This window comes from Antennarius striatus, chromosome 6 (genome assembly GCF_040054535.1).
Source record: "Antennarius striatus isolate MH-2024 chromosome 6, ASM4005453v1, whole genome shotgun sequence".
Classification (NCBI taxonomy): domain Eukaryota; kingdom Metazoa; phylum Chordata; class Actinopteri; order Lophiiformes; family Antennariidae; genus Antennarius; species Antennarius striatus.
In genome coordinates this window covers 15,689,481-15,716,235 of record NC_090781.1, presented here as the reverse complement: position 1 = coordinate 15,716,235, position 26,755 = coordinate 15,689,481, and the positions used below count along the sequence as shown (strand labels likewise).

The 26,755-nt window shown below is 38.7% G+C and overlaps 1 protein-coding gene across 2 annotated transcripts; it reads left to right on the top strand.

Moving 5' to 3' along the window:
* Nucleotides 1-1,167: 1,167 nt before the first annotated feature.
* LOC137596282 (glutamate receptor ionotropic, kainate 1-like) lies at nucleotides 1,168-24,849 on the top strand. 2 transcript variants are annotated; one of them, XM_068316636.1, is made up of 16 exons: nucleotides 1,168-1,546; nucleotides 10,823-10,990; nucleotides 11,082-11,339; nucleotides 14,211-14,392; nucleotides 14,735-14,788; nucleotides 15,446-15,619; nucleotides 17,297-17,440; nucleotides 20,388-20,495; nucleotides 20,983-21,021; nucleotides 21,360-21,473; nucleotides 21,659-21,862; nucleotides 21,979-22,202; nucleotides 22,317-22,435; nucleotides 22,678-22,895; nucleotides 23,186-23,411; nucleotides 23,493-24,849. In XM_068316636.1, the coding sequence occupies exons 1-16, from the start codon at nucleotides 1,405-1,407 to the stop codon at nucleotides 23,780-23,782; spliced, it is 2,664 nt and encodes an 887-aa protein (XP_068172737.1). In that variant the 5' UTR covers nucleotides 1,168-1,404; the 3' UTR covers nucleotides 23,783-24,849. The 2 variants fall into 2 exon arrangements, with proteins under 2 accessions (XP_068172737.1, XP_068172738.1); XM_068316637.1 differs by lacking the exon at nucleotides 20,983-21,021.
* Nucleotides 24,850-26,755: the final 1,906 nt, after the last annotated feature.

Below are 26,755 nucleotides of genomic sequence, written 5' to 3'. Positions count from 1 at the left end.
TTTAAAAGGCATATATATGTGTATATATAAGTGTATATATGATGGAAGTAGTTGGCTGTTGAGAGTTGAAAGTTTCATGGCAAAAAATACTTATAATCATTTATTTTTTGATTATGCTCTAGAACCCAAACAGCACAGACAGAAAGACAGACAGACAACTCTGTCATTCCTGTATTAACCTTCTCACATCCTTCATAATAGGAAATATATATATATATATATATATATATATATATATATATATATATATATATATATATATATATATATATATATATATATATATATATATATATATATATATATATATATATATATATATATACTCAGTGTAAGGATTATCTTTTTAATTTGTTAGCCAATAAATTAATTATTCAGCTCTAATTTTACTAAATTCTGGTCAAAGAAAAAAAAAAATCCTACAAATCCAAAGAAACCCATCAAACATCCTGGATGATTTCCTGCTTGAAGATATGGATTGGAGCATCATCAGCGAAACTGAGCCAGCAAGAGAACTTTTGAACTCTGACCCTCAAACCCTTATTTCTCTCTCTTCTTCTTCAAAGCAGGGCGTGTTAAGGTAACGCAAACACATTTCCACTGTAAGAATGTGTCACATACACAATTTGTGGCGGGTAATCTTCAAGGAAGCACCACAGACCAGTTTGAAGATTAGATTTGCATTTCCATCAGGGCCGCAGCAAAGATTTAATCATTCCTCGGTGTAGCAAAGCAAAGACGTTGTCGAGGTCGACTGTGGCCAGATTTGAAGTTAATCTTCAGGACGTATCCATGTTTGCAGATTAGCGGCTCGGCTGTGCCCTCAATTGAGCGCCTGCACGGGAGGGATGCTCAGCTGTGTAGACCGAACCAGTCAGTGAGTGCGAACCCGGAAACGAGTTGAGGCTGATTTCAAAATAAATTGAAGAGCTGTAGACCAAAGGGGGATTATCTATCAACAAAAATATACAGTGAACTAGATATTTAATATATAACGTGAAACGAACAAGCAATTGTTCTGAGCTGCCACAAAAACCTTTATTCATCTTGTTGCAATTTAATTTACTTTGAAAGCTAAACCGGAAATAGTATTTTATTTGAGCGCACGCTTCACAGCTGGAGAACGGCGCACCGAACTCACCCTCAGCTGCCGCGTTCAATTCAAGTGTGCAGCAGAAAAAAATGATAAGAGGAATGTCTAGACAGTGACTATGGAAAGTAAAATCACACCGGCACATTGAAGATTTTAGAATGGGAAGACTGGACTTCCTTTGACGAGTGACAGTTGAGACTGGGGTGTTTTTGTTGTCGATTCTTCTCATCACAGTGTGTGAGGGATGGATATGGGTCGGATACCAGTTTATTTTTGTCACAGATATGAGGACTGGCAAGTTATCAGCATGAATGACCGAGGGGAGAAAAACTGATATCAATGTTAAAATCCACTCTCAACGGAGGACCATGGCTAGAAAGAAGGGACTGTTATTTTCACTGCTGCACTTTATAGCCGAGTTTTGGTTTACTTCACAGCAAGTCCTGAGAATCGGTAAGTACTACAAAAGTGTTTTACTCCTATTAACCAAGTAAACACTGATACTATACATTCAATATTTCTTAACATGACAACAGGCGTCTTCCTTTTGCAATTAAAAAAAATACTCCATATTTCTCTGTATAGGTAATAGATATCTCTGAATATGTAATTTTCTGGCAATATCACAATGTATATTTTTTAAACTTTAAAACTCAAAATGAATATGAATGAATACTTATTTATAAAGGTTAATGAACAAATCAACAAAGATGATTCAGTCAGATATTGTTCATGCAGATGTCATGCAAATGTTCACCATTCTGAGTCAGTAAACTAGATGAATTGTAGGGTGCAGGACAATCTACTTACTGCCAAGTCTAAACTGTTTTCAGGCCACTCACTACATTTATGATCAGGTTTCAGATTTCCTGTATTATCAGTAACTGTCACTATAACACATCAGAACTGTGTAATGTCTAGCAGATAGCTGCAGCTTTGTGCTTATATATTATTTTCTGTGGCGGTTGTATTGCACTCAGCTTTCTATTCTGTTGTGTGATTTCTGTAGTACCCATTTAAGTGTCATCATCATGGAGTCCAGTTTCAAAGAAGACAAGATTTCTTGAAATATCTGATCTTTAGACAGGTGAAATTTAATGTGGAGTCACAGCTCACCAATGTCCTGAATGAGTCTGATTTCTTTAATGATATATTGGCAGTTATGAGCCTTTATTCATATTATTGGACTCCATGCATGGACCTAATATACAGTGTTTTAATGAGGACACAATCTCTTGGAGTCTATTATAGACAGATGAGGGAAATTAACTGCATAGTCACCAATGGCCCTTTATCGGTTGAAGGAGTTTGAAAAATGAGGGTACAAAATAATAAACTTCAGCTAGTGTATTACACTTTGATGTACATTGTTCTTGTGTAGTGTTTCAAACTTGGCAAATTTTACTCCAATACACAAAAGATGACATGATTACAGACATTGAAATGTGTGAAGTTTGGTCTTGTCCTCAGGGCTGTATATGAAGGTGATTAGTGATAATCTCAATGTGACATAGTCAATGACCAACATTGTGACATCTGTTTGTATATTGCACATTGTTAAGAAAAGTGTACTGTGTTACAAATTTCATCATCATTAGCATCATTTACCAGGTGCATCAAGCAACACAACTGTTAAAACACAAAGGCTCTCATAATCATACTTGTGATATAACATAACTGTAAAAGCCAATAGGCCAGAACCACATCCCCATTCTAACAACCCCAATAATCACCCTGAATCATCTATCATTCTCCAAGGTCACCTAATCTTCGTCATTCTCTTCGTGACCCGCACATATCATAATCTCTCCCATATGGTGTGTGGCTTGGTTCAATTAACATTTGTGTCTCTTGGTGAGAACTGGCATCAGATTGTGACTAACATCCACTCTTTTCACCAGGGTGGTAATAATGATGAATCTTCTGCCTCAAGCTCTTAAACAACTAACACTAATCTTCTTTGTGCAGAAAGTCTCTTCCCCAAGTATGGTTCTAAGTACGGGACTAAATCCCATCATTGGGGAGAGCACAGAAGCAGCAGCTTGTCACTCAACTTCTGCTCTGCTCAGTTTTTTGCTCAATTCATATTTCTTGCTGCTTAGTTTGTATATTAGTGATATCTGATTTGACAAGATCATAATGTTGCAGATCATTAATCCTGACTTGTTTGGTTGAAATGTTTTGATGCTTGGTTGCTAGCAGCCGTCCTACAAACAGAGAAACCTCTGTGCTCCACATCAAAGAAGACAGTAGACTGGTTAGGACCTCCTCATTTATTCACACTCTGGCATGGACCCAGGCTGAAGTGGTGCTGGTGGTGTTTTTAAGGTGGGGATGGGGCCACTGGGAAATGGCCCTGCATCGGGAGAAGGGAGATAGCACAACACTACATCATTGTGTTGCTCTGCCTTAAAAATTTCCCTTCATTTTATAATTGCATTAATACAATTTTAATATCCATTTCTTGGCATGCACCTCTTTCTTTTTTGTCATGGATTTAAAAGAACAACCAGCTGTGAAAACCTGGTCCATCTTATTTTTTCTTGTTTTGAATCAAAGGACAGAGCAGAAGTCTATTAAAAGCAAAGCCTAAGGGGTATACCATCATTTGCCTGCAGCGTGAGCATAATCCTTTGTTTCTGTAACCTTCTAGCATGCATCACCCCAAAACATTGTCTGTTCTATTAAGGGAGGGATGGAGGCTCAGCTATCCCAAGAATCGCAGCAGACAGTAATTAATGGTTGCCATAACAAGAATATTCAGCCATCCTTTCTTTAAAGTCAGTAGAAATCAATTAATCAAGTAATTACTGAAGTTTAAATGACCCCTGGCAGCTCAAACTTTTTTATATATTCATTCACTAACTAATAACCTACTGAGTGAATCAATTTAACCGCGTGTCATGAAATGCACAACTCCTTTTTTATATGCATCATTGTTAAAAGTAGAATTTAAAGTGTTGGTTTCTCTCTCTCTCTCTCTCTCTCTCTCTCTCTCTCTCTCTCTCTCTCTCTCTCTCTCTCTCTCTCTCTCTCTCCCTCTGTGTGTGTGTGTGTCTATGCATATAAATACATATATATATATTGTATATACATACACACACACACACACACACACACACACACACACACACACAGACACACACACACACACACACACACACACACACACACCACACACACACGCACGCACACACAAACATACTGTATATATATATAAATATATAAATATAAATATATAAATATGTCACTCTCACCCACATGGGGTGGTATCTGTGTGACATCCTCAAGTTTGGGTCCTCTACCAGAGTCCTGGGAGTCTGAGGGTTCTGTGCGGTATCTTAGCTGTTCCTAGGACTGCACTTTTCTGGACTGAGGCTTCAGATGTTGTTCCAGGAATCTGCTGGAGCCACTCTTCCAGTTTGGTCCCCTACTACCACAGGGACCACATTAACCTTGATCTTCCACATATGTTCCAGCTGTTCTTTCAACCCTTGATACTTCTTAGTCTTTTCATCTTCCTTCTTCCTGTTGTTGGCGTCAGCTGGAATCGCCACATCTATCACCGCTGCTCTCTTCTGCTCTTTGTCCACCAACACTATGTCCATGCATCGTGAGGAGCTTTCTAGTCTTGATATCTGTGGCTTCTATCTCCTCCTTTGGCCAGCTTATGATCCCATCAGGGTATCTGATGACTGGCAGTGCATACATGTTGATGGCTCGGATCTTGTTTTTGCCATTCAGCTGACTTCTCAGGACTTGCCTTACTCTCTGGAGGTATTTGGCTGTGGATTACTTCCTTGCAGCCTCCTCATGATTGCCATTAGCCTGTCGGATTCCAAGGTATTTGTAGCTGTCCTGTATGTCTCCTATCCTGCCTCCTGGTAGGTAAACCCCTTCAGTTCTGATCATCTTGCCTCTTCTTGATTCCATCCGGCCACATTTGTCTAATCCGAATGACATCCCTATGTCGTCGCTGTAGATACTGGTCATGTGGATCAATGAGTCAATTTCTCGCTCATTCCTGGCATACAGCTTGATGTCATCCATGCAGAGGAGATGGCTGATTGTTGTCCCTCTTCGGAATCGGTATCCGTAGCCACTCTTTGTGATGATGTGACTGAGGGGGTTCAGGCCTATGCAGAACAGCAGTGGTGATAGTGCATCCCCTTGGTATATGCCACACTTGATGTTAACTTGGGCAATTGGCTTGGAGTTAGTCTCCAGGGTTGTCTTCCACATTCCCATTGAGTTCTTGATGAAGGCTCTTAGTGTCCTGTTGATCTTATACAGTTCCAGACATTCCAGTATCCATGTGTGTGGTATTCAATGCCACACTGAATCGTAGGCTTTCTGGTAGTCAATCCAGGCGGTGCACAAGTTGGTCTGCCTATTCGTACAGTCTCTGTGTACTGCTCTGTCCACCAGTAGCTGGTGCTTGGCTCCCCTGGTGTTACTACCAACTCCTTTCTGTGCCCCGTTCATATATTGATCCATGTGCCTACTCATCTTAGCCGCCATGATGCCTGACAGGAGCTTCCATGTTGTACAGCTTATTGGCCGGTAGTTGGATGGGGTAGATCCCTTCTCTGGGTCTTTCATGATCAGGACTGTTCTGCCTTCAGTCAACCATTCTGGGTGCATCCCATCCCTTAGCAGCTGGTTCATCTGTGCTGCTAGACGCTCATGGAGTGCTGTCAGCTTCTTTAGCCAGTATGTATGGATCATATCAGGGTCCGGTGCTGACCAACTCTTCATCTTTGACACTCTTTCTTGGATGTCTGCCATTGAGATGGTTACTGGTTTTTGTTCTGGGAGGCAGCTGGGGTCAGTCCTAAGGTCCACTAGCACCGTTGCACTGGGCATCGGTGTTGTGTGATGCTTCTTTTTCCCATATGCCCTTCCAGTATTTCTCCACCTCAGTTCTTGGTGGGTCTCACCAGCTGCTATTTCCCTGCCACTGAGAGTACACCTTTGCTGGTTGAGTGGAGAAGGTCTTGTTTATTCTCCTGGCATATCTCTTCAGTTGGGTAGCCAGAGCCGTTAGTCTCTAACGGCAGTTTCGAGTGCTTCAGGTATGGAGAGCTTGCTGTATTTCCTGGGTACCCCTTTATTCACAATGTTCCCCGTCTGCAGCTCGGCTAGCTGGCTGACTTCTCTCCGTGTCACCTTTATCTTGGCCTCTAACAGTCTCTTCCATGGAGGGTATTGTTTGTTATGTGTTGATCTTAAATGCCAGGATATATCGAGGATTACTGTTGCTTGACATTCACATCTTCTAGCAGATCTTCTGAAGGTACGTGACAACTTGGCTTCGGTATTTGTCAGAGGCTTCAGGTTTCCATTTGGGTCACGATCCTCCTTCTCAGGAGAGCAGATCTTGTATTGAAGGGGCTTGGTACCCAATCTCGGATTGTGGGGGGGATGGTGAAATCCCCCCGCTGACCTGGCGTCCTGGCTCCCCCTTGCCATAGCATTGTTGTAGTATTTCATCGATCTCCAGTTGTGATAGCAGTTTTCGGTTACGGATGTTTTAACACTGGGGTTAACAGCTGTTTCTTTGTTAGCCTTGATTGTAATCCCCCTCTCTCTGGGATTACTGAAGATCGTGACCCAAATGGAAACCTGGACCCTCCGACCCGGGCGACCTCTGAGCCGGTATGACTTTGTCTTTATTGTGTTCGCTTATGACTGAGGTAAGCTGGTATAGCATTAAGGGTCTTGCCTAAGGACTCTCACTGGATAGTGTCCGCCCATGTCTGGGGTTTGAAACCACGCCCTCCTGGAATGCATGAGGGCGTGTGTGTGTGTGTGTGTGTGTGTGTGTGTGTGTGTGTGTTTACATATGTTGCTGTTTGGAATGGAACACAGTCAGAGAGGCCAGACTGAGATGGTTTGGAGATGTCTCATATATACTTTATGTAAATATGAGACAAAAAGAGACAACGTTATTTAGATGTAGCCAGTGTCAGCTAGCGCTGTTTTTTTATTTATTTATGACTTAAGGTAATAAACCTGTCATAGGAATGTCAGTTATACAACAGTCACTACTGATTAAAAGAGACAGTAAATTAAATAGGAATTAAATTAAAAACTAACTTTATTTCTTTTAAGGAATGATATGGAGCACAGCAAATTATTCAGCATTTGTTGGTTGAAGCAGATACTTGGATTGCATTTTAATAATTAAAATGAATACATGTTTGTGTCTTTGGAGGTCAGCCAGAAAAATGCAAATCAAAAAATGTGAAGAGCAGCAGCTATTTTCCCCTTGAGTACAAACTACGGGTTCTCCTCTCACAAGTCTGTCACTGAAAAAGAAAAGCAAAAATCATGGTAATTGATGCTATGAGGCTGTCATGCAGATAATTTTTTTTTCCATTTCTGAACTCTCTGTACTGAAGCAACATTAAGATTGGATGGTAGAAAGTTCATATTAATTTCCCTTTTCAATACTAAAATCCCCTTAAAGAAAAACTTCACATTTAAAGGTGAGATGGACACATTTTCCTGTTTTCTTATTTCAGAGAGTTAATTTCATATTTCAGTGTGTAAAAGTAGGAACTCTTAACAGGTTGTAGCTGCTGTCCACTAATGCTTGCTAACCATAATTAGGATTGGCACTTTCAAGCATCCCTAGTGACCAGGGAGACAAGGAGACAAGGCTCTCTCAGTTAGGGGTTTGAGGCTATGCTACACTGAAGAAAAAGGTCATTCACAATCAAAGTCTCAAGGGGAGCTTCTTAAAGGCCCGTTCTCCTTCCAAATCAATCCCAATTTCACAGATCCTTCTTCAAAGACTGATAGAGTGCAATGACCTACTGCAGTCTGTGGCCTCTGTGTTGAAACATGACCATTTGCAAATCAGTGTAGTATTTTAAATTACATTTATGTAATATGTGTTCATGATAAACATACATAGCTATTAATAAATTATTATTTTTTAATGTGAATTAAAATTACCTTCATCGAGTCTTGGTTTTGTTTAGATGGAAAACAATACATATGAGGCAAATTCACAGCATTATTAGTTTACATTTGTTAGGAGACAAGCTTTTCTGTTCAGAAGTGGTCTAGTTTCCTTCTGGGTTTATGAATGTCAAAGTAGTGAGAGTAAAAATTTAACCCTGAATGTAGTTACTGCAGAAATCCTATCACTGACAACACAGATGTTTTCACTGTTTTATATTTGAAAGGCTGAGGTGAAGTTGTCACACTGAGGCCCTTTCACCATAGATAACAACTCTCAGTCTCACAAGAGTGTGGGTGCTTTGTATGCAGGTAGTGAGAATCCAGCATTTTCTGGCCTTAATCCCAGCTGCCCTTTATGTAAGTGAAATTTAAAACACTGTATAGAGCACCCCTGCCTGACTGGAGTAATATATATGCATAGTGCTGGCCATAGCATGCTGGACTCATCATTTTTCTGGAGCAGTACATTGGATTAAGAGATGGATGATTTCCAGAATGATCTTCTCAAGTCTGATACAACCTCCTCTCTGTGGGATTGGTAAAAGAATAATGGAATGAAATTAAATGTTGCTCATTTTGTAAGCATTGGCCCTTACTCAGTGCCTTGTCTGACCGTATGTAGAGAGAAAATATGAAATGTTGGCCAGCAGACAGAAGGCAGTTTATGTACGTCCTGCTGGTTTCAAAAATTTGAGTTTGCTAGTTTGCCTTTTTAACTAAAACAATAGTGGATCACATACCTGATAAGGCCCAGCAGTCCCTTTCACTTACATTAATCCATAATCCAAATCCAATTACAGTATTAACATAATCTAATGAAGCTATCCATATACAAGTGGACAATCACAGGCTATGTAAATTAGGTCTGTAACTAAAAGAAAAAAAATAATTAATTGATGTGTAAGGAAATATTTTTTCCATGATATATGTGTGAAACAAACAAGAAATACAAAAAATGTCATTTAATAATGATAAAAATGCTGAAAACAGCCTTGTCATTCTAAAGGAACTGAACACACATCATCCTCCAGTTTTATGGTACCCTGTTAAGTAACTGCCAAATATGATGGAAAAAGCACCATGCTCAAACAGGTGGAGAAAAGTTGTGGCTCAACCCTAACTTCGGGATTAACAAATTATGCTTGCTCTGGAGGGCATTGTTGGCTTTCTATCTGTAAAGCGCTTTGAAATGTCTTCAGATGTGATTAAGCGCTATATAAATAAAAGTTGATTGGTTGGTTGATTGATTGATTGATTGATTGATTGATTGATTGATTGATTGATTGATTGATTGATTGATTGATTGATTGATTGATTGAGTGATTGATTGTATGTACAGTCCATTTACCAATATCCTGAAATTCTAGCTGGTAATCTAACTTCTCAAGATTTGTCTTTTCCTCCAATTATGCCATTAAACCTTTCTGTGACAATTTCACATGGGCGACAACGACTCAATGGCAAGAAATGCTTCTAAGAATCACATTAATATCATGATTTCCATTATTGTTTGTTGTGGTTTTTTGTTTGTTGTTTTTTCTTTTATAGAACACTTCAATGAAGATCCAGTTAAAGGAATGGATCCAAGAATTTCTTTCGCATCCTTTTCAGAACAAATTTGTTTTAGTATTTTATCAATTCCATGGATTTGGCTTGATAGTTTTTCATGAAAAATAGAGAAATGGACACTTGTTGAAAATGGAATTATTCAATTTTAGAGTACATTTGGATAAGGTGATTTAAATTTAAAAAAATCTTTAATCGTAATCATACACGTAATCATTTTATTTCATTTTTATATGTTTTTCAGCCTGGGTAATGTACCTTGAGCAGCAACTTTTCTGGTATTGGCCCACCCTGCCAGATGGCTAACCATTGCTCATCATTCATGGTTTTTAAAAGCACACTACTGCACACCTTCCAGGTGGAAGTTGGTACTTAAAATAATTTCCACAAAGACATAAATAAATCCATGCATGGCTGCATTTTCTACATGAACAGATTTTCTACATGACACTGTTAATCTATCACAGAATCCTTTAGCCCCTGAGTCTTTCTTTTCCCGCAGAAAAACAGGAATTGACAATAGAGCACATTCAATTATTTTTGTAAAGGTTCTAAAATGTTTTTTTTATACTATGCTTGAGACATTGAATGTTTCAAGACAAAAAAGAAGAAATGTACTTTAATAATACCCTTGGGGAATTTATTTTTCACTCACAGTCTATATATATATATATATTTTGTGTGTGTGTGTGTGTGTGTGTGTGTGTGTGTGTGTGTGTGTGTGTATAGGTGTGTGTGTGGTGCGCCCCAATGAGCAACCTGTAAGGGGACAGTGCCTTGTTCAAGAGCACCTCAGCAGTGCTCAGGAGGTGAGCTGGGACCTCTCCACTGCCAGTTCATTTTAGTCCACATGCTGCATTGGGGTAGCAACCTGATTTCATTTTTCTTGTATGTAATTATGATGTTTTAATAGTTGTGGTATCTTCCCACTCAAACTACGACGTAGGTCTGTATTGAAAGGAATGTGTGTCCAAACCAAGTCATCCTAATCACTTTAACGTCATCCTGTGAAATTGAAGAGATGTAGAAGTTGTGAAGTTAGTTAAGGTTCAACTTTTCTCAGAATAAAATGATATGCCGTCACTTAAACTTTGTGCAACAGTCAGAATATGTCTCATCACATTGCTTTCAAAGTTAATCAGTAACTTTTGGCTCATCCTTCCACCGTCTGTGTTCCTTCTCATCCTGCAGGCGGCATCTTTGAGACTCTCGAGAATGAGCCCATTAGTGTTGAAGAACTGGCCTTTAAATTTGCTGTAACCAACATAAACAGGAACAGGACCTTAATGCCCAACACCACATTGACCTACGATATCCAGAGAATAAATCTATTCGACAGTTTCGAGGCATCCAGAAGAGGTGAGGATAATTTTGTTGAATTTTAAAGCTTTTTCATGATGACGCATCAATTTGACATTTATTATTTTGTGACTGTGTTTGATCACTCCAGCCTGTGACCAGCTGGCCTTGGGTGTTGGGGCCGTATTCGGTCCCTCTCACAGCTCATCTGTCAGCGCAGTTCAGTCTATCTGCAATGCCCTGGAAGTTCCTCACATCCAGACACGCTGGAAACACCCCTCAGTGGACAACAAAGACACCTTCTACATCAACCTCCATCCTGAATACACTTCCATAAGCCGAGCTGTGTTGGATATAGTGCAATTCTACAAATGGAAGGCAGTCACTGTTGTCTATGAGGATGCAACTGGTGAGTCAAAGTGATATTAGATGCATTTATTTTGTTGTCCCAGAGTGAAAAACAGTTATCAAAATGACAATAAAGCTGTTATGTTAAACAAAATCATATATTTGTAACATCAGTGTTCATTTGCAGTGACATGTTTATATATGTCGACCTGTGCAGTGTGACCATAAAATATGGCCACCATCTTCTCCACCGTGTGCAGAATGGTGGCAGCATCATTTGTGTTAGTAAGAAATCTGACTTACAAAGTCAGCTCAGACTTTCTACGCAAACAACTTTGGAAAGTTTTCAAATGATCATTTGGAATCTCATATTTGAGCCCTAAATGCTGAGATGACATTAAAATGCTGAGGTAGTTGTAGCTGCTAACATTTAAAAAAAAATTTTTTTTAGACTTTTTTAAATTAGCACACTGTCTTGGTGTTTAATCAAATTGGATTAAATGAGTTGTTTCACATTTCCTCTTGACAGCTTAGTGGAGTCTAGTCTACCTTCACTGTGATGTTACTTTGTTGTGAAGTGGTACCCAGAACTCACATCAGACCAAGGTCCGATAACTAGCTTTGGTGCGTTTTGCTTGAAATGCTATATGTGATGAAAGGTGCTGTTGCCTCACAGCAAGAAGGTTCCAGGTTTGATTCCTTTCTGTGCAAAGTTTGCTTGTTCTCCACTTATCTGTGTGGATTTTCTCCAGGTTTTCTGGCTTCCTCCCACCTTGAAAAACATTAAGCTTAGTTGAATTGGTCACACCTAAGGTCCATGGGTGTGAGTGTGCGTCTGTCTTTGTGTGTGGCCCTGGGATGAGCTGGTGTCTCATGCAGCATTACCCGTGGCATGTACAGTATATTGGATAAGTGGCTGAAGACAAGACAGCTACGGTCGATTTGCCTTCAAGACGAGTGAATGACTAAACCTGCCATACTAACCACAGACCACATTCATTTGGTAAAATTACATGGTTTATAATTACTTCAAACTGTGCTTCAAGTCCAGAACTTGTCCTTTACCCAGTAGAGTAATATGCCAAAGCAATAAAACACATTTTACTTTTGGAAGAGCTTTTTTATGACTGTGTTAGTCTTCTCAGCAGCCAGCAGTCAAAGTCAGTTTGTTCTGACTAGTGTGTGGTTATAAATTGTAATTATAAATTGGAATGACCGCAGTGTCTGTGTAACACAGCAGGTAATATTCTCTCATGTCCCGGATGTTTGTAAAGTGGTAATATACATAGCAGGTCATTCGCAGTAAATTGAATACTGTGACACTTCTGTTGAAAATAATTTGCTGCGAAGTCTGTCTACATGGAGCTGCAGTCAGAAAATATTCACCTGGCCCACAAAGAGCTGTCAACCAGCTTTAATGAACCAATATGACTCAATTAATTAATGATAGCCAGTGCCGTATGGTCATGTTTTCCTCAAAGAGACTACCCTACAGAGCGCCAAAAACTTTATTCAGCACAGTTATAGTGATACATCGATGCATTCAACCCACCAGAATCACACCCCAACCAAGAATAAGATGTTTTTGAATCTGTTTCAAGCAATATGTCAATATTGTTGAGGAGACAATCCAAACCTAACTACAATATTAATGCCAAATTACAGAAATGCACACATAAAACTATGTGTACGATAATTCCTATTGATTAATTCATTGAATTGAAGAAAGATGCATCAATCACAATGAGATTCATTTGACAAGTATACAAGTGGACACATACAAGATTTAGAAAAGAATTTGTTGGCTTTCTATCAGGAAAATTTGGACTCGAAACCCAAGGTAACATGATATATACTGGTAGTACTTAGCCTCAGCAGCACATACTTAATATACAAACCATGCATCAAGAACCTTTAGGTATAAGGCTGCATTTCTACCTAGTTTTTACCTACCTAGTTAGTAAACTGTCTGTATATTATGTGCGGATGGCGAATGACGTATCGACCTCAAGTACAGTGTCACCCCTTCAAGATCACAAAGAACTGCAAGAGTATCAAGCGGCCATTATACAGACATGGACGCAAATGGTACCACTCACATCAAACAAACAAATCAGAATCAGTATGTATCAAGTTTGTGCAACAAACAGGAGTTTGACTCTGGTTTAACTTGCTCACAAATAGAGGATGTAATAAAACAACATAAACCTATTACAACACGCAAAGTTCTATAGAGCAAAGTACTGAGGCTGCAGTCAGTGGCACCATTTGCTGTCCAACAAAGCAACTAAAAACAAACAAGACAGCTGGCAGAAATTACAAATTTAAATTCTGATACAATGCAAATCTTTTGAAATGTATTTTTTCGATGTTTTGCAACAAAGGCTACCACTCTAAGGATATATATATAACAATAATGTTTGATTTTAATTATTTCAATGATTATGTAACCTCTTTGTCTACTACAGAATAGCTACATATTTACTAGTATTTATTTGATGCTTAAAATATTATTTATTATTCTTAATGGTCAAGAATATAAGAAAAAATATCACCACTGAATTTTAATGTGTTTACTTTGTGTACACTTTTCATTTTGTGTCCAAGAAAATTAAAACAAAACAAAATTCCTGAGAATATAAATATCAATTATATCCATAGAGTGAATTTCATTTAACCATTTTCGACTTTACAGTTTGAGTGAAATAATTGAGTGATCTGCTGAAAACTGGTCACTGGTCTCTCCGTTTGATTTGAGACGACAGCAGAGAGACATTGAGACAGGATGTTGCATGAATGATCAGCTCATTCCTGGATTAATATGTCTGTTTTTGCTTTTGTTGTTTGCATGTCATTGTTTTTGCTGTCATAATGGACGGTGGGTTCTGTAAATATTGTCTCTAATAATGGCTTTCTTGTCTTTTGATTCAAGGACTAATTCGTTTGCAAGAGTTGATCAAAGCTCCATCCAGATACAGCATTAAAATCAAGATCCGCCAGCTGCCGACGGGAAGTAAAGATGCCCGTCCTCTGCTGAAAGAGATGAAGAAGGGGAAAGAATTTTATGTCATATTTGACTGTTCTTACCAAACATCAGCTGATGTTCTCAAACAGGTAACATAAACATCAAACAGCATGAAATCAGTGGGCAGAAGTATTCAGGGTTTTGGTCAGAACTCCACAACTAAATTGAAATGAGCAGTCACAAATCTATGCAGTCAATTTTATATTTGTGTATCATATCGTATAGGACTTTCCATGTTCAATTCCAAACCCAACACTAACATAACATTTTTTATACCAAAAATGCACAAAGCTTGCCTTTTAGAAAATAAATGAAATGCGAGAGTAGCTGTTCATAGATAAAGTTGGACAGTGTTGGAAAAAACAAAAAAACAAAGCAAAATGAGCAAGATTCTGGAAAACTATCAGTAAACCATCTCTTATTCTGTTTAGATTTTGTCCATGGGGATGATGACTGAATATTATCACTTCTTCTTCACCACATTGGTAAGAAAACTATTACCTATTCACTTCTGAAAATTTTTTCTAAAATAAATCTAACATGGTGGCACTGTGGCGCAGTGGTTAGCGCTGTCACCGCACAACACGGCGGGTTCGAGTCCTGCTCTGTGTGTAGTTTACATGTTGTCCCTGTGTCTGCGTGGGCACTGGCGTCGTCCCTGGAGTGTCCCCCGCCTCACGCCCTATGCCAGCTGGGATAGGCTCCAACTCCCTGTGACCCGCTGCGTTGGATAAGGCGGAGGAAAATGGATGGATGGATGGAATCTAACATGTGCACATAGGAAGCGCAACAATACTGGATTAAAAAAGCTAACAAACCTGACCTACAGCTGATAACATGCCATGTAATTAAATCCTGTTCCATTGTTTCAATTATATCCTTTTATCCTACACATGCTTGGATGTGTGTGATATCCTAGGGACTCTCTCATGCAAGGATTATGCAGATGAAGTCAAACATCTGGGGTTTGTTTTGAATTAAAATAGCAGGATGTTTTCAATGTCCTTGGCGTAATTCCAGGACATTACTTTGTATATTTTCCCTCTGTTAATTAATTCTGTGATTAATTCACATCTACTTTTGGGTCGTTTTAAACAGCATCGCATTAATTCAGCACTGACCATTCCGTTGCATTTCATCAGGACCTGTTCTCCCTTGACCTGGAGCCGTACCGCTACAGCGGCGTCAACATGACGGGGTTCAGGCTTCTCAACATAGACAATCCTCAGGTCTCCTCTGTGGTGGAGCGGTGGGCCATGGAGCGACTGCAGGCTCCCTCCAAAGTTGAGACTGGAATGATGGAGGGGATGATGACAGTGGGTTTCCTTCACCTTCTTCCTGTCTTTTCAGATATTTAAGGTCTATGACGTGTAAGAGCTGTGGAGACATTCATTCTAACAGCATCATCTTTGATGGCATTGTGATTGTTTGTACAAATAGTGAAATACAGTGGTACCTCTATTGACGAAATTAATTGGTTCTGGAAGAAATTTCCTAAGTAGAAAATGTCATAAGTAGAGACCCGTTTTCCATGCAAATGCCCTAATCCGTTCCAAGCCCCCACAATTCAGAAATAAATGCTTTATAAAGCATAAAAATGCATCAAAACATGCAACAAATACATGTTACAATTAGATTATTACAAAATAAATGAGAGTTGTGCATAATGTAGAAAACAAATTAATAGAGTACGGAATTAAAAACGATGGTCATTTACCTTTTAACTTCTGTCCTCATTGTTTTTTGCCCTCTTTGGTTCATGCGCTCCTATCTCACGATGATGAACAACAGAGTGAATTCCCGTTCTCTTTTTGAACTTCTCCAACCACCCACGCGATGCCTTAAACTCCTTAAACTTCCTTTTGTTTTAATAACTTGGCGATTGTAGATGCATTACGGCCATATTCTTTGGCGAGATCAACCAAACGCATCCCTTTTTCATGCTTTCCTATGATCTCTTGCTTTGTTTGTATGGACAAAAAATTATTTTCTTCGTCTGTTCGTTTCCTCTTTTCTCCATCACTTTCTTGGGGTCCATAGTGAATACTCAAAAAGTTAATATATTTGCGTAAAATTCAGAACACGTCATCGGTCGAGGGCCAAATGACGAGGACACTGCATAGACACCTATCTAGCTACACACAGAGGTCCCTCTTAGCCAATGGGATGCAAGGAAGATGCTAGATAATAGCAATGGCAGAGCAGCTATAAGAATGTTGCGTTCAGGAACTTTTGGGAGCTGCGAGTAGCAGCCCATACTGTATTTTTACCTTTCGTAACTCGAAATTTCTTTCGATACTAGAGGCAATATTTTCCTGTTAAGGCGATCATATGTAGAAAATTTCGTATGTAGAGACATTCGTAAGTGGAGGTACCACTGTATTTGATCACTAAATCACTGACAGCCCATTAATTTCAAATAAAGCTCAACAGTAAATATTAAATCCATGGATTTCCTAAGAGCCTGCTAGCAGACACAAGTTGGCCTGAGCTCAAACAAACAAACGTTTGATATTAGTCCATTTATTTTTTTCTTGTTTATTTGATGTTATACAACTACCTGTGCAGTGTGCGTATGTATTTTGATTAGCCACTGAAGCATTCCAAAACTTTTTATGGAAAGAAAAAACATAATTTCCACAATAAGATTAAGATGAAATAACACCAATAACTGCATGTCAAACTTGAAATAAAATCCAAATCATCTTGTATAAATTGAGGCAGTTTGATATATCCAGACATCACTACAGATGTTATGTGACTATTTGAATTGACATCTTATTGTAGCTCCTTATAACCATACTATTGATTTCTGTTTGTCTTACTGTGGCTGTTTTTGTTGCCGGTTTGACTGCCCTCCATGGAGTTTGTACATTTAGTGCTGCAGGGTCTGAATGTGCTTTTAGGAACCGTAAGGTTCTGTGCATGTGTATAAATAGTCCTCATGACTGCACGAGATGATTTGTTTGTTGATAGCTGTGTTTCTCTTTCAGACTGAAGCAGCCCTGATGTACGATGCCGTCTACATGGTGGCTGCAGCCTCACAACGCACCTCTCAGATTACTGTCAGCTCCCTCCAGTGCCACCGACACAAACCCTGGCGATTTGGATCACGCTTCATGAACATGCTCAAAGATGTGAGTTTGGTGGAAGAAAGTGTAATACCCGCTTTCTCCTACATCTATTTCACAGCCTGCTGCCTCTCATTTCCATGGGCGCAGGAGCAGAAACAACAGTTAGGACATCAGAAATGTTGAGTGAGGAACACGTGTGCACAATTACATTTAAACTTATTTTCAGGGGCTAGGGATCAACGCAGTATTGTGCATCAGAGTTAATTTAGTATGTTTTCACATGGCAGCTGATGAGAGCAGTTGCTTGTAGAATGGATGTTAATCCATGCTGAATAAAATATGAAAAGAGTACTTGTTTGAAATGATCTTCAGTCTAGATGTTCTTGAGGAATGCAACATTAAGTTTCCTGCAGTGTAGAACTTCAATGATTGAAAATGAAAAACATATATTGAATTACACAGAAAGTATTGATTAGACAGCAGAAAATAGGGAGCCAATGAGACAGAGGCACATTTAAAAGTGAACACTGTCAGCTTGTACAACACATAGTTCGTCCACCAGAAATGATCTCAGTATAATTGCAAATTTAGACCTTACCAGACCTTCTATGTTATTAATCTGAATTTGATAGACTTGTTATATTGCAGTCTCTAATTAAATGCTTCTATGACAAATGAGCTTTCAGTTAAGGATGAGGACAGCATATTGAATGAAACATTCAATGTCAAAGACTCCAGAGGAGCAGATACGGTCTGAAATTAAAAGTGTGATCAGAATTTTTTCAGGAGTTATTATATAGGAGCTTTTTCTTTACTGTGATCAACAGGACAATTTTTGTTCTCATCCTGTTTTTTTATTGATATACTTTATATTCACAAATACTTTACTAAATGCAATGTATTAATATGACATTTTAATACATTTCCTTCCACTCACTGTAGATCTGACATACCACCTGGAACATAAGAGCCAATATTTTTCAAAGCTCATTACATGTTTTTATTCTGCTTGCTGTCAGTAGCAATAAAGGATTAGTTTGAGTGCAATTCATACTGATAAAGACAGTGAAGGATGTTTAAAGTGATATCAGGAGGTGGTAAAAGTAACAAAACCAGATGTCACAGTAAAACTCTTTTCTGTGTGTAGGTATAAGTACGTATGTTCATTCTGACAAATGTTGTCTTGACAGTTTTTTAAATGTATAGGTAAATCTCCCACATCCCATCTTTCTGCCTGTTTGTTGCAAACTGGTTGACAGAGGTGACAGATCGAAGTCCTAATTATGTGTCTGACAACAATCAGATCAAAACAATGCTCCATGGTGCATCACGTGTAGTGACTTTTTCTTTCTGCTGGGGAAGTGGATCCAGTGGCTTGAAACATATTCATAAGTAACTCACTGAGGGACAACTGAAGAATTATTATCAGCAGCACAGTATATTAATTCTAGTAAAATGGGTTAAAACATGTAAAAACTAATATGACCATATAAGACTGTCTTATATAACTGTGTTTTTTCTGAAGTACCCTCCAGCCAGGCAGTGAATACAGTGAATGCTTTGTGGCTCAGTGCGCTCTGCTCTCATATATATTTCCTTATATTTACTAGTGTGTATGAGTCAATGGTGACTGCTTCTCACTGTGATTCTGATGGTCTGTCCACTGTATTTGCAGAGGTTGAGTGTCTGTGCATTCTTTCTTATGCTTTTTATCTTCTGTATTCTCCAATCCCAGAGGATCCATGTCATCACTTCATGTACAGTAATGAGACCGACACATGGTCGGGATGGATACTCTTTTGATTGGTGAGGATTTAAAGAGAGACTTAATGACAGGAGTAAATCTGGACTAAGGGGTCAAGTAGGTCTCACAGATGAGTGCAGTAAGACTGTGTGAAGCACGGCTTGGTGAAATGATAGCCCATCACCTTCTAAACATGAGATAGATATTTGGAAAAGCCTGACAGAAACAATATTTATAAATAACAATATTTATCATGCCATTGAGTCAATCTTGCGTCGATGATGGAACCTTCTAAAATTGAGGGAATTATTTTTCTGTTAGAAGACTGTAAAGATAAAATGATTAACATTTCATGTTTTTGAATGAATCCGTTGTGGATTTCTAACAAATATTCTCCATAAAAGACAAATGATTTTTGCACATTTTGATTTTGCTTTTTCTTTGCTCAGTGGCATTAAGTGGTGCCACAATAATTTATTTGTTTTTTACGGTTGGCTTCCATTAAAGGTAAAAACATGAGAGTAATGATTTTTTAATTAATGTTCCTGATAATATGTAAATGAAGGAGCAGCCAGATACTTTTGTCTCTCCAAATAAATCCTTTTCAGCGTGTCTAATTACATAATTTCTCATTTGCAATAGTCTCAGAAAGGAATGAGAAGATATATGCATATATCTCTGCTTGTCTCTGTGCGATAAAAGATGACTTGGTGCTATATTTTCCAGATTGATTTGCAGCCAGAACAATTTTAAATTATTGAAAACCAAAAATGCCATCTGCTGAACATTGGCAAATTCTATCAGTGGGTCATTGGGTCCATTAATTTGTAGATATGCCATCACACTTATCAAACCTGGCTCCTCATATTTTGCTGTCATTACACATCGAGATGCAGTTGGCTTCTTTAAGCTCGCTCTACTGCAGATTTAACTGTTCAGCCGAGCTCCTTTCATTATCAGCTGCACTCAAATATCTCGGATCTGGGCTGTGCTCAGAAGAGATTCAGCCTGCCTACTCGTTTACATCAGTTCACATCAGCGTTCGCTTTGCTTGCTTACTGGATGCTACCACGGAGGATCCAATGTTAAAAGGCTCATTATATACACCTAACCTTTGTCATTGTTGTTTAATATTCTATTTATCATTACTCATTTTTAAGGAAATATTCTCATTCTCCAGACATCTTTGCATTGAATTTAAATGTGTTTTCTGCTATAACAGCTTCAAGGATTCTCTGGCTTTGTTTTGCATCCTGTCTGCCACAGGCTCAGTGGAACGGCTTGACGGGACAAATAATAATAAACAAGACAGACGGCCTGCGGAAAGAATTCGATTTGGATGTTATCAGCTTAAAGGAAGACGGCTTGGAAAAGGTGAACTATCTGACCTGTATCTGTGTTGTCAGTGGATGCTGTTAGTTTGGATATTCAAGTGGAGCCGGGTGGAGTGGGAAAACCATTTTCAAACAGCAGTGTTGCTGCAGTAGGAAAATCTGCACATTTGAGCTACAAATTAAAGGACTCTAAAGGCCTTTTAATACCTCAAAAAATAAAAAAAAACTACAGCAAAGGAAATGAACAAGTCAGACAACAGTACACAAAGTTGTTGTCCCACATGATGTCGGAGGGGATTTTCCTGAGAGCTGTAAAGCTTTTTTTAATGTCCTTTCTTTCTTAATGTCAGCCTTATGATAGTAGAAGTTGAAACTTTGGATGCAAAATATATTAATTTATAATTAAATAACTGGAGGAGTTACTGTTTCCACATATAAATCTAACTCAGCATCATCTTTTACTGTTTTTATTCTTCTAAGTTCAGGGCCCTGTGATTGAAATGCTTTCTCTTTATTATTTTTGCAAGACAATCGCAGGCAACCGCCTGAATAAAGTGTGGAAAAAGGTCTGTGCCTTGGCTGCCCTGGCAGACCAAAGGAATGCCAAAATGTTTTATGACTTTACCTGCTGCCCTTTGTGATGTCCCCTCATAAAAAAACCAAAACAAAACATTTTAGGGGCTGACAGGATGAAATGTTGACAACATTTCTGCACTGGAAGTGTCTGTTCAAGATTTTGTATTGTATTTTCCTTACTCTCCCATCCTCTCCTGTTTATCCTTCCACTATCTTCTCACTAGTGTCTTGTTCCTTGCCCTTATGTCCATTCATTACCTTGATCGCACAAAGATGTGGATTTTGACCCCCACTTGGTGTGTTTAATTGGACATTCTATGGTTGACAGATTGGTGTGTGGAACTCCCAAATAGGCCTTAATTTAACAGAAAGCAGTAAGGACTCATCCACAAATGTGACAGACTCTATGGCCAACAGAACCCTCATTGTCACAACTATTCTGGTATGAAATGAAATAAAATCTTTATCAGACAAATATCTTGATTAAACAATAAAGTTTATAATATGCTTATGCTTGCTCTGGAGGGCATTGTTGGCTTTCTATCTGTAAAGCACTTTGAAATGTCTTCAGATGTGATTAAGTGCTATATAAATAAAAGTTGCTGATTGATAATACCCTTATTCCAGGAAAATCCTTATGTCATGTATAAGAAATCTGATAAACCGCTGTATGGAAATGATCGATTTGAGGGCTACTGCCTGGACCTGCTCAAAGAGCTCTCCAACATCTTGGGCTTCTCCTATGAGGTGAAGCTGGTGTCAGATGGCAAATATGGAGCTCAGAATGACAAAGGGGAGTGGAACGGCATGGTGCGAGAACTTATTGATCATGTGAGTATCAATCTACATCATAACTGAGATATCCAATTTATCCAATATATCCAAGTGATCAGCGGACGTCTGTGTTCTTTGCTGTGGCTCTGCTCAATGCTTCTAACATGTTGTAGGTGGCTGACCTCGCAGTGGCTCCTCTCACCATCACTTATGTGAGAGAAAAGGTGATAGATTTCTCCAAACCCTTCATGACTCTGGGAATCAGCATCCTTTACCACAAACCGAATGGCACCAATCCAGGGGTGTTCTCTTTTCTCAACCCGTTGTCTCCTGATATCTGGATGTACGTCCTGCTGGCGTGCCTTGGTGTCAGTTGTGTGCTGTTTGTAATTGCCAGGTAATAAGTGAAGCAACTTGATTTGTTAAACCACTCAATAATGTAGTCTCTACAAATTCAACTTGCTACCTGGTTTAGATGATTAGTTGTGTCTGTTTGATTCTTCCCCTTCAGGTTCACACCTTATGAGTGGTACAACCCTCATCCTTGCAACCCAGACTCAGATGTGGTTGAAAACAATTTTACTCTAATAAACAGTGTCTGGTTTGGAGTTGGAGCACTTATGCAGCAAGGTAAAATTATTCCAATTCAAAATGTACGGTGTTTTCATGCTGTTTTCAAATATGAGGTCACATTTCATACTTGAAGTTTCCTGTTGGTGTAACAACTTCGGTCATCTTCTTTCAAAGAATGTATGAAACATGTTTCTCATGTGGCACCTTGTTGTTTGCATGCTGTAGCTTCCATTACCTCACGATGTATTTGTTTTAGAATTCTTAACTTGTATCTTGTACCATGTGTTGTTATCTTGAAGGATCTGAGCTGATGCCGAAGGCCCTCTCCACAAGGATAGTTGGTGGAATATGGTGGTTCTTTACATTGATCATAATCTCCTCATACACTGCCAACCTGGCTGCCTTCCTCACCGTGGAGAGAATGGATTCGCCGATCGACTCAGCAGATGACTTGGCCAAGCAAACCAAAATAGAATATGGTGCTGTGAGAGACGGCTCCACCATGACCTTTTTTAAGGTAATCTAGTTTCCTCTGCACCTACAAAGATTAGGATTCATTGCCTTTATGTGAAACAGAACCCGATTTATCTGAATGTGGGGAGAAAATGGAATAAGCCTGTCAGCTGATGTTTTTTAAATACTGTTAGTTTTAAAATATCATAAACCACCAACCACCAAATGGTTTATGATATTTATGACAAAGTGTCGTCATGATCTGTTTTGTGCCATCTCTGTGTTGTTGTTTGCTGTGTTTATTGCTGTAAAACATGTCACAAATTTTGATAAATCCCTATTCTGATTGAACAGAAATCAAAGATCTCAACTTATGAGAAAATGTGGGCATTCATGAGCAGCAGAAAAAACACGGCTTTGGTGAAAAATAACCGCGAGGGCATTCAGAGGGTTCTCACCACAGACTATGCTCTCCTGATGGAGTCAACAAGCATTGAGTACATCAGCCAGCGTAACTGTAACCTCACACAGATTGGAGGCTTGATAGATTCAAAGGGCTACGGAGTGGGAACCCCAATTGGTAAGAAAAACAAGACAAGAATTCTAACCAAAATGTAAACGTGTTAATAGTGTTCATCCCACTGCTGTGTTTCTGCCATAGGCTCGCCTCACAGAGACAAGGTCACCATTGCCATCTTGCAGCTTCAGGAGGAAGGGAAACTCCACATGATGAAGGAGAAGTGGTGGCGAGGGAATGGCTGCCCAGAGGAGGACAGCAAAGAAGCGAGTGCTTTGGGTGTCGAGAACATAGGGGGAATTTTTATTGTGCTGGCAGCCGGACTGGTCTTGTCAGTTTTTGTAGCGATTGGAGAATTTATTTACAAATCCAGAAAAAACTTGGATATTGAGGAGGTGAGTGTTGGTCAGTGCGAGTGGCACAACAAGTACTGATACACTTGAAGACTTGGAAACTGTTGTGAACCTCTTACTTTTGTGTTGTCACTTGTCTTCAGCACTACACTAACTGGGCCAACAAAATGCTAAGTGTGTTGAACTGCACTGTCAATCCAAATGGAATTACCTTTTAATACTGAGTGTAGTGTTTTCAGTAGTTTTATTGTAGAGCACATGAACATTTTAGTCTTAACTGGATGAATGCATTTGAACCCCTTACCATGATGACATGTTTGTTGATTTCTTACTTTTTGACACTTAACCATCTTGGCCTTGCTGTTTTATTTTTTGCCTGTTTTTTTTGCAAATACTGTAATATCCTAAGACATAGTATGAAAACAAACATTGTTCTCATGCCATCATGAGGTTGAAATGATGGTAAGTGGTATTTCTAGGCATATAGTAGCAGGCTTGAGTGATGTTTGCATTTCTACATTTATAGTGCACAGATTTTTTTTCAAGACACCACTTCACACTATTTTTGTATGTACTCCAAATGTACATTTTTTATTTATTATATTATGGTTGTTTTTGATTGTTCATGAATGAGTGCTCCCTCAAGATTTTATTCAAGTCACTTAACACCCAGGCATTCAGTTGCTGATTGTCCAGACTTATTTTGCTTTTTGCATCATATGAACTTCACACATATGCATGTGTAATTTTTGTCACGTTAGAACTGTTTCCGAGTGACTAAAGTTATGTCAGAACATTATATTCATTTACATTTCATTTGCAGTTGCTTGGTTTCGATTGTTAACATTCTCTGCACTCAGCTTTTCCTGGATGGAGATACTGTCACTTTCTTTTGAAATATTTTGGTTCATCAATCCCAAAATTCTTTTGCATTTTAGACATTTGATTGCTGGGACACCTTTTGAGTTCCATTAATGTGTAATAGTCACTTCTGGAGATCTGAGTAGGGTTTGTATATCACTAAGGTCTTATTTTTGACTCACAAATGTTGCTTGCATTAAACACGCAGTTTGTCATTCCTGCTGCTAAGTGTCTGTCAATCCAACCAATGAAACATAGTTTGAATCACTGGGACCATGAGACCATTTGTTCTCATTTATAAACAACTACCACTATTAGTTCAATCATGAGATATTCATGGTTGAACTGATACTTTTAAGTTTTATTTGTGTTGCATTTACTCACATTTGATGACCTTTCCTTCTTACATTTCTCCTGGAAGTCAAAGTGCCACGAGTGATAATTCTTGATGGGTTTTGATATTTCACTTTGTAAATACAGTACACAACTCTTCCACAATTATGCTTAGACAGTTGTATGCAGAAATGTGAATGCAATATTTTTAAGAGAGTCAACTGACTTTTTAGTATACTTTTTAAAATTTATAAATTCATTTTCATTCATAAGTGTAAAACACTTAATCCAGCTGCAATCCAGCTCTGACATACTGCATAATACACAGCAATCAGTCCTAATACAGTGAAAATGATGGCGGTGAAGCAGAAGGTCACGCTGGGTATCATGTTTGCTGAAGACACATGGAACAGACCAGATAATAGCTCCATATGTCCCTGAAATCCTTTTGACAGCTTTCAGGTCTGATCAGACAAATATTCACCTCTGTGGCCTGAAAGTAGCACCTTCATTAGGTAGTGGATAATCAAAAACGCCTGGTTTCAAGGTACACAGACTCCATTGTACAAAGTAATAAATAATGCAGATGGAATGAAATTGTTCCTCCCCCAAGTCTGAGTGGTAACACAGAGATGTACTTGTTTTGTCTCATCATTATCGGATCACACTGAAGAAGATATGATGTAAGGGCAGGTCAAAAATGTTAAGCTTATTACTGAGAACAGTTGATGAGATTCACAAATAAGACTCTTAACCTCAATTTGTAATCACTGTTTTAAAATAGGGATGTTTATCTAATGATAAAATCCAACACTGATATTATGCATGTATTTTATTAGAATACATACATGGAACAAACAGACTGTGCCTATTAGATGCTGATTTTTTTTTCATCAAGTGATAATTATGGACATGAGATGCTCCATCACTACAGGTCAAATGCCTGATCAAACATCAGGATATGACTTTTTTGCAAAGATGAAGGCTTCCTGCAAACTTTGGCTATTATTTTTTCTTTTTTTTAAGTTGCTGAGTTGAAAAATAATTGACAGCTCAATCACATTATCAAAGCACTGCAGTTAATTAAAAAAGCATGTACGCAAAACTGTGGCCATCAATCTTGGTTTTCTGGTTTGCTCATGACACGAACAATTCTGTGACTGATCTCCGTGACTGATCGAATACTCGTTCACTGATATTGTGTGACTTCTTGACAAGTTATAGTTTTGAGGCACTTCTGAAAGTGCTGCAAATACAACTCAGTGAGGACTGTTACAAGAAGAAAACAAGTGTGAATGTAATCCATCACCGTGCAACCAGCTGTTTGTTAATCTGATGGTTGCAGAGCAGGGTGCTAGCTGTCGAGGGTCAACATACCCCCTAGTTTCTCTCATTTCTCTGGGAGATTACAGTATTTTGGTCGTGGTTTCTATAATCCTGTCAATGGTATATACCCCCTTCTCAGCACTACCCCCAAACTGAAGTTCATAATGACTGCTGCTTATAATTGGAATACAGTAGCTCAACAGCTTAGAACATTTACATTGTGCTGCCAGAGGGTCACGAACCTTATGTTGTGATTGATTATACAAGCAATGTTGTCTTCCTCTAGCGTTTTTGACCCCTGCTAGAGAAACTTCAATCCAATATGGATGTCCACTTCTTTATTCAGCATTCAAGACTTGTAGCACAGCAGAGGTCACTGTTCTTATTTACATGAGATATCATGTTTTCCTGTTGTTGAAAACATGATATCCCATCTCAGTCTGGTGTTGACTGAGGTGAAAAATATATATAGAATTTTGGATTCATGTGTGTCTTTTCAGAAGTCAAGTGTGTTTATGGGAAATCATTTCAGTG

Coding starts and splice junctions, on each gene's coding strand:
- LOC137596282 (XM_068316636.1), top strand. CDS start 1,405: ATGACCGAGGGGAGAAAAACTGATATCAATGTTAAAATCCACTCTCAA. Junction 11,340..14,210: donor TGTCTATGAGGATGCAACTG/GTGAGTCAAAGT, acceptor TTTTGATTCAAG/GACTAATTCGTTTGCAAGAG. Junction 21,863..21,978: donor TGCGAGAACTTATTGATCAT/GTGAGTATCAAT, acceptor AACATGTTGTAG/GTGGCTGACCTCGCAGTGGC.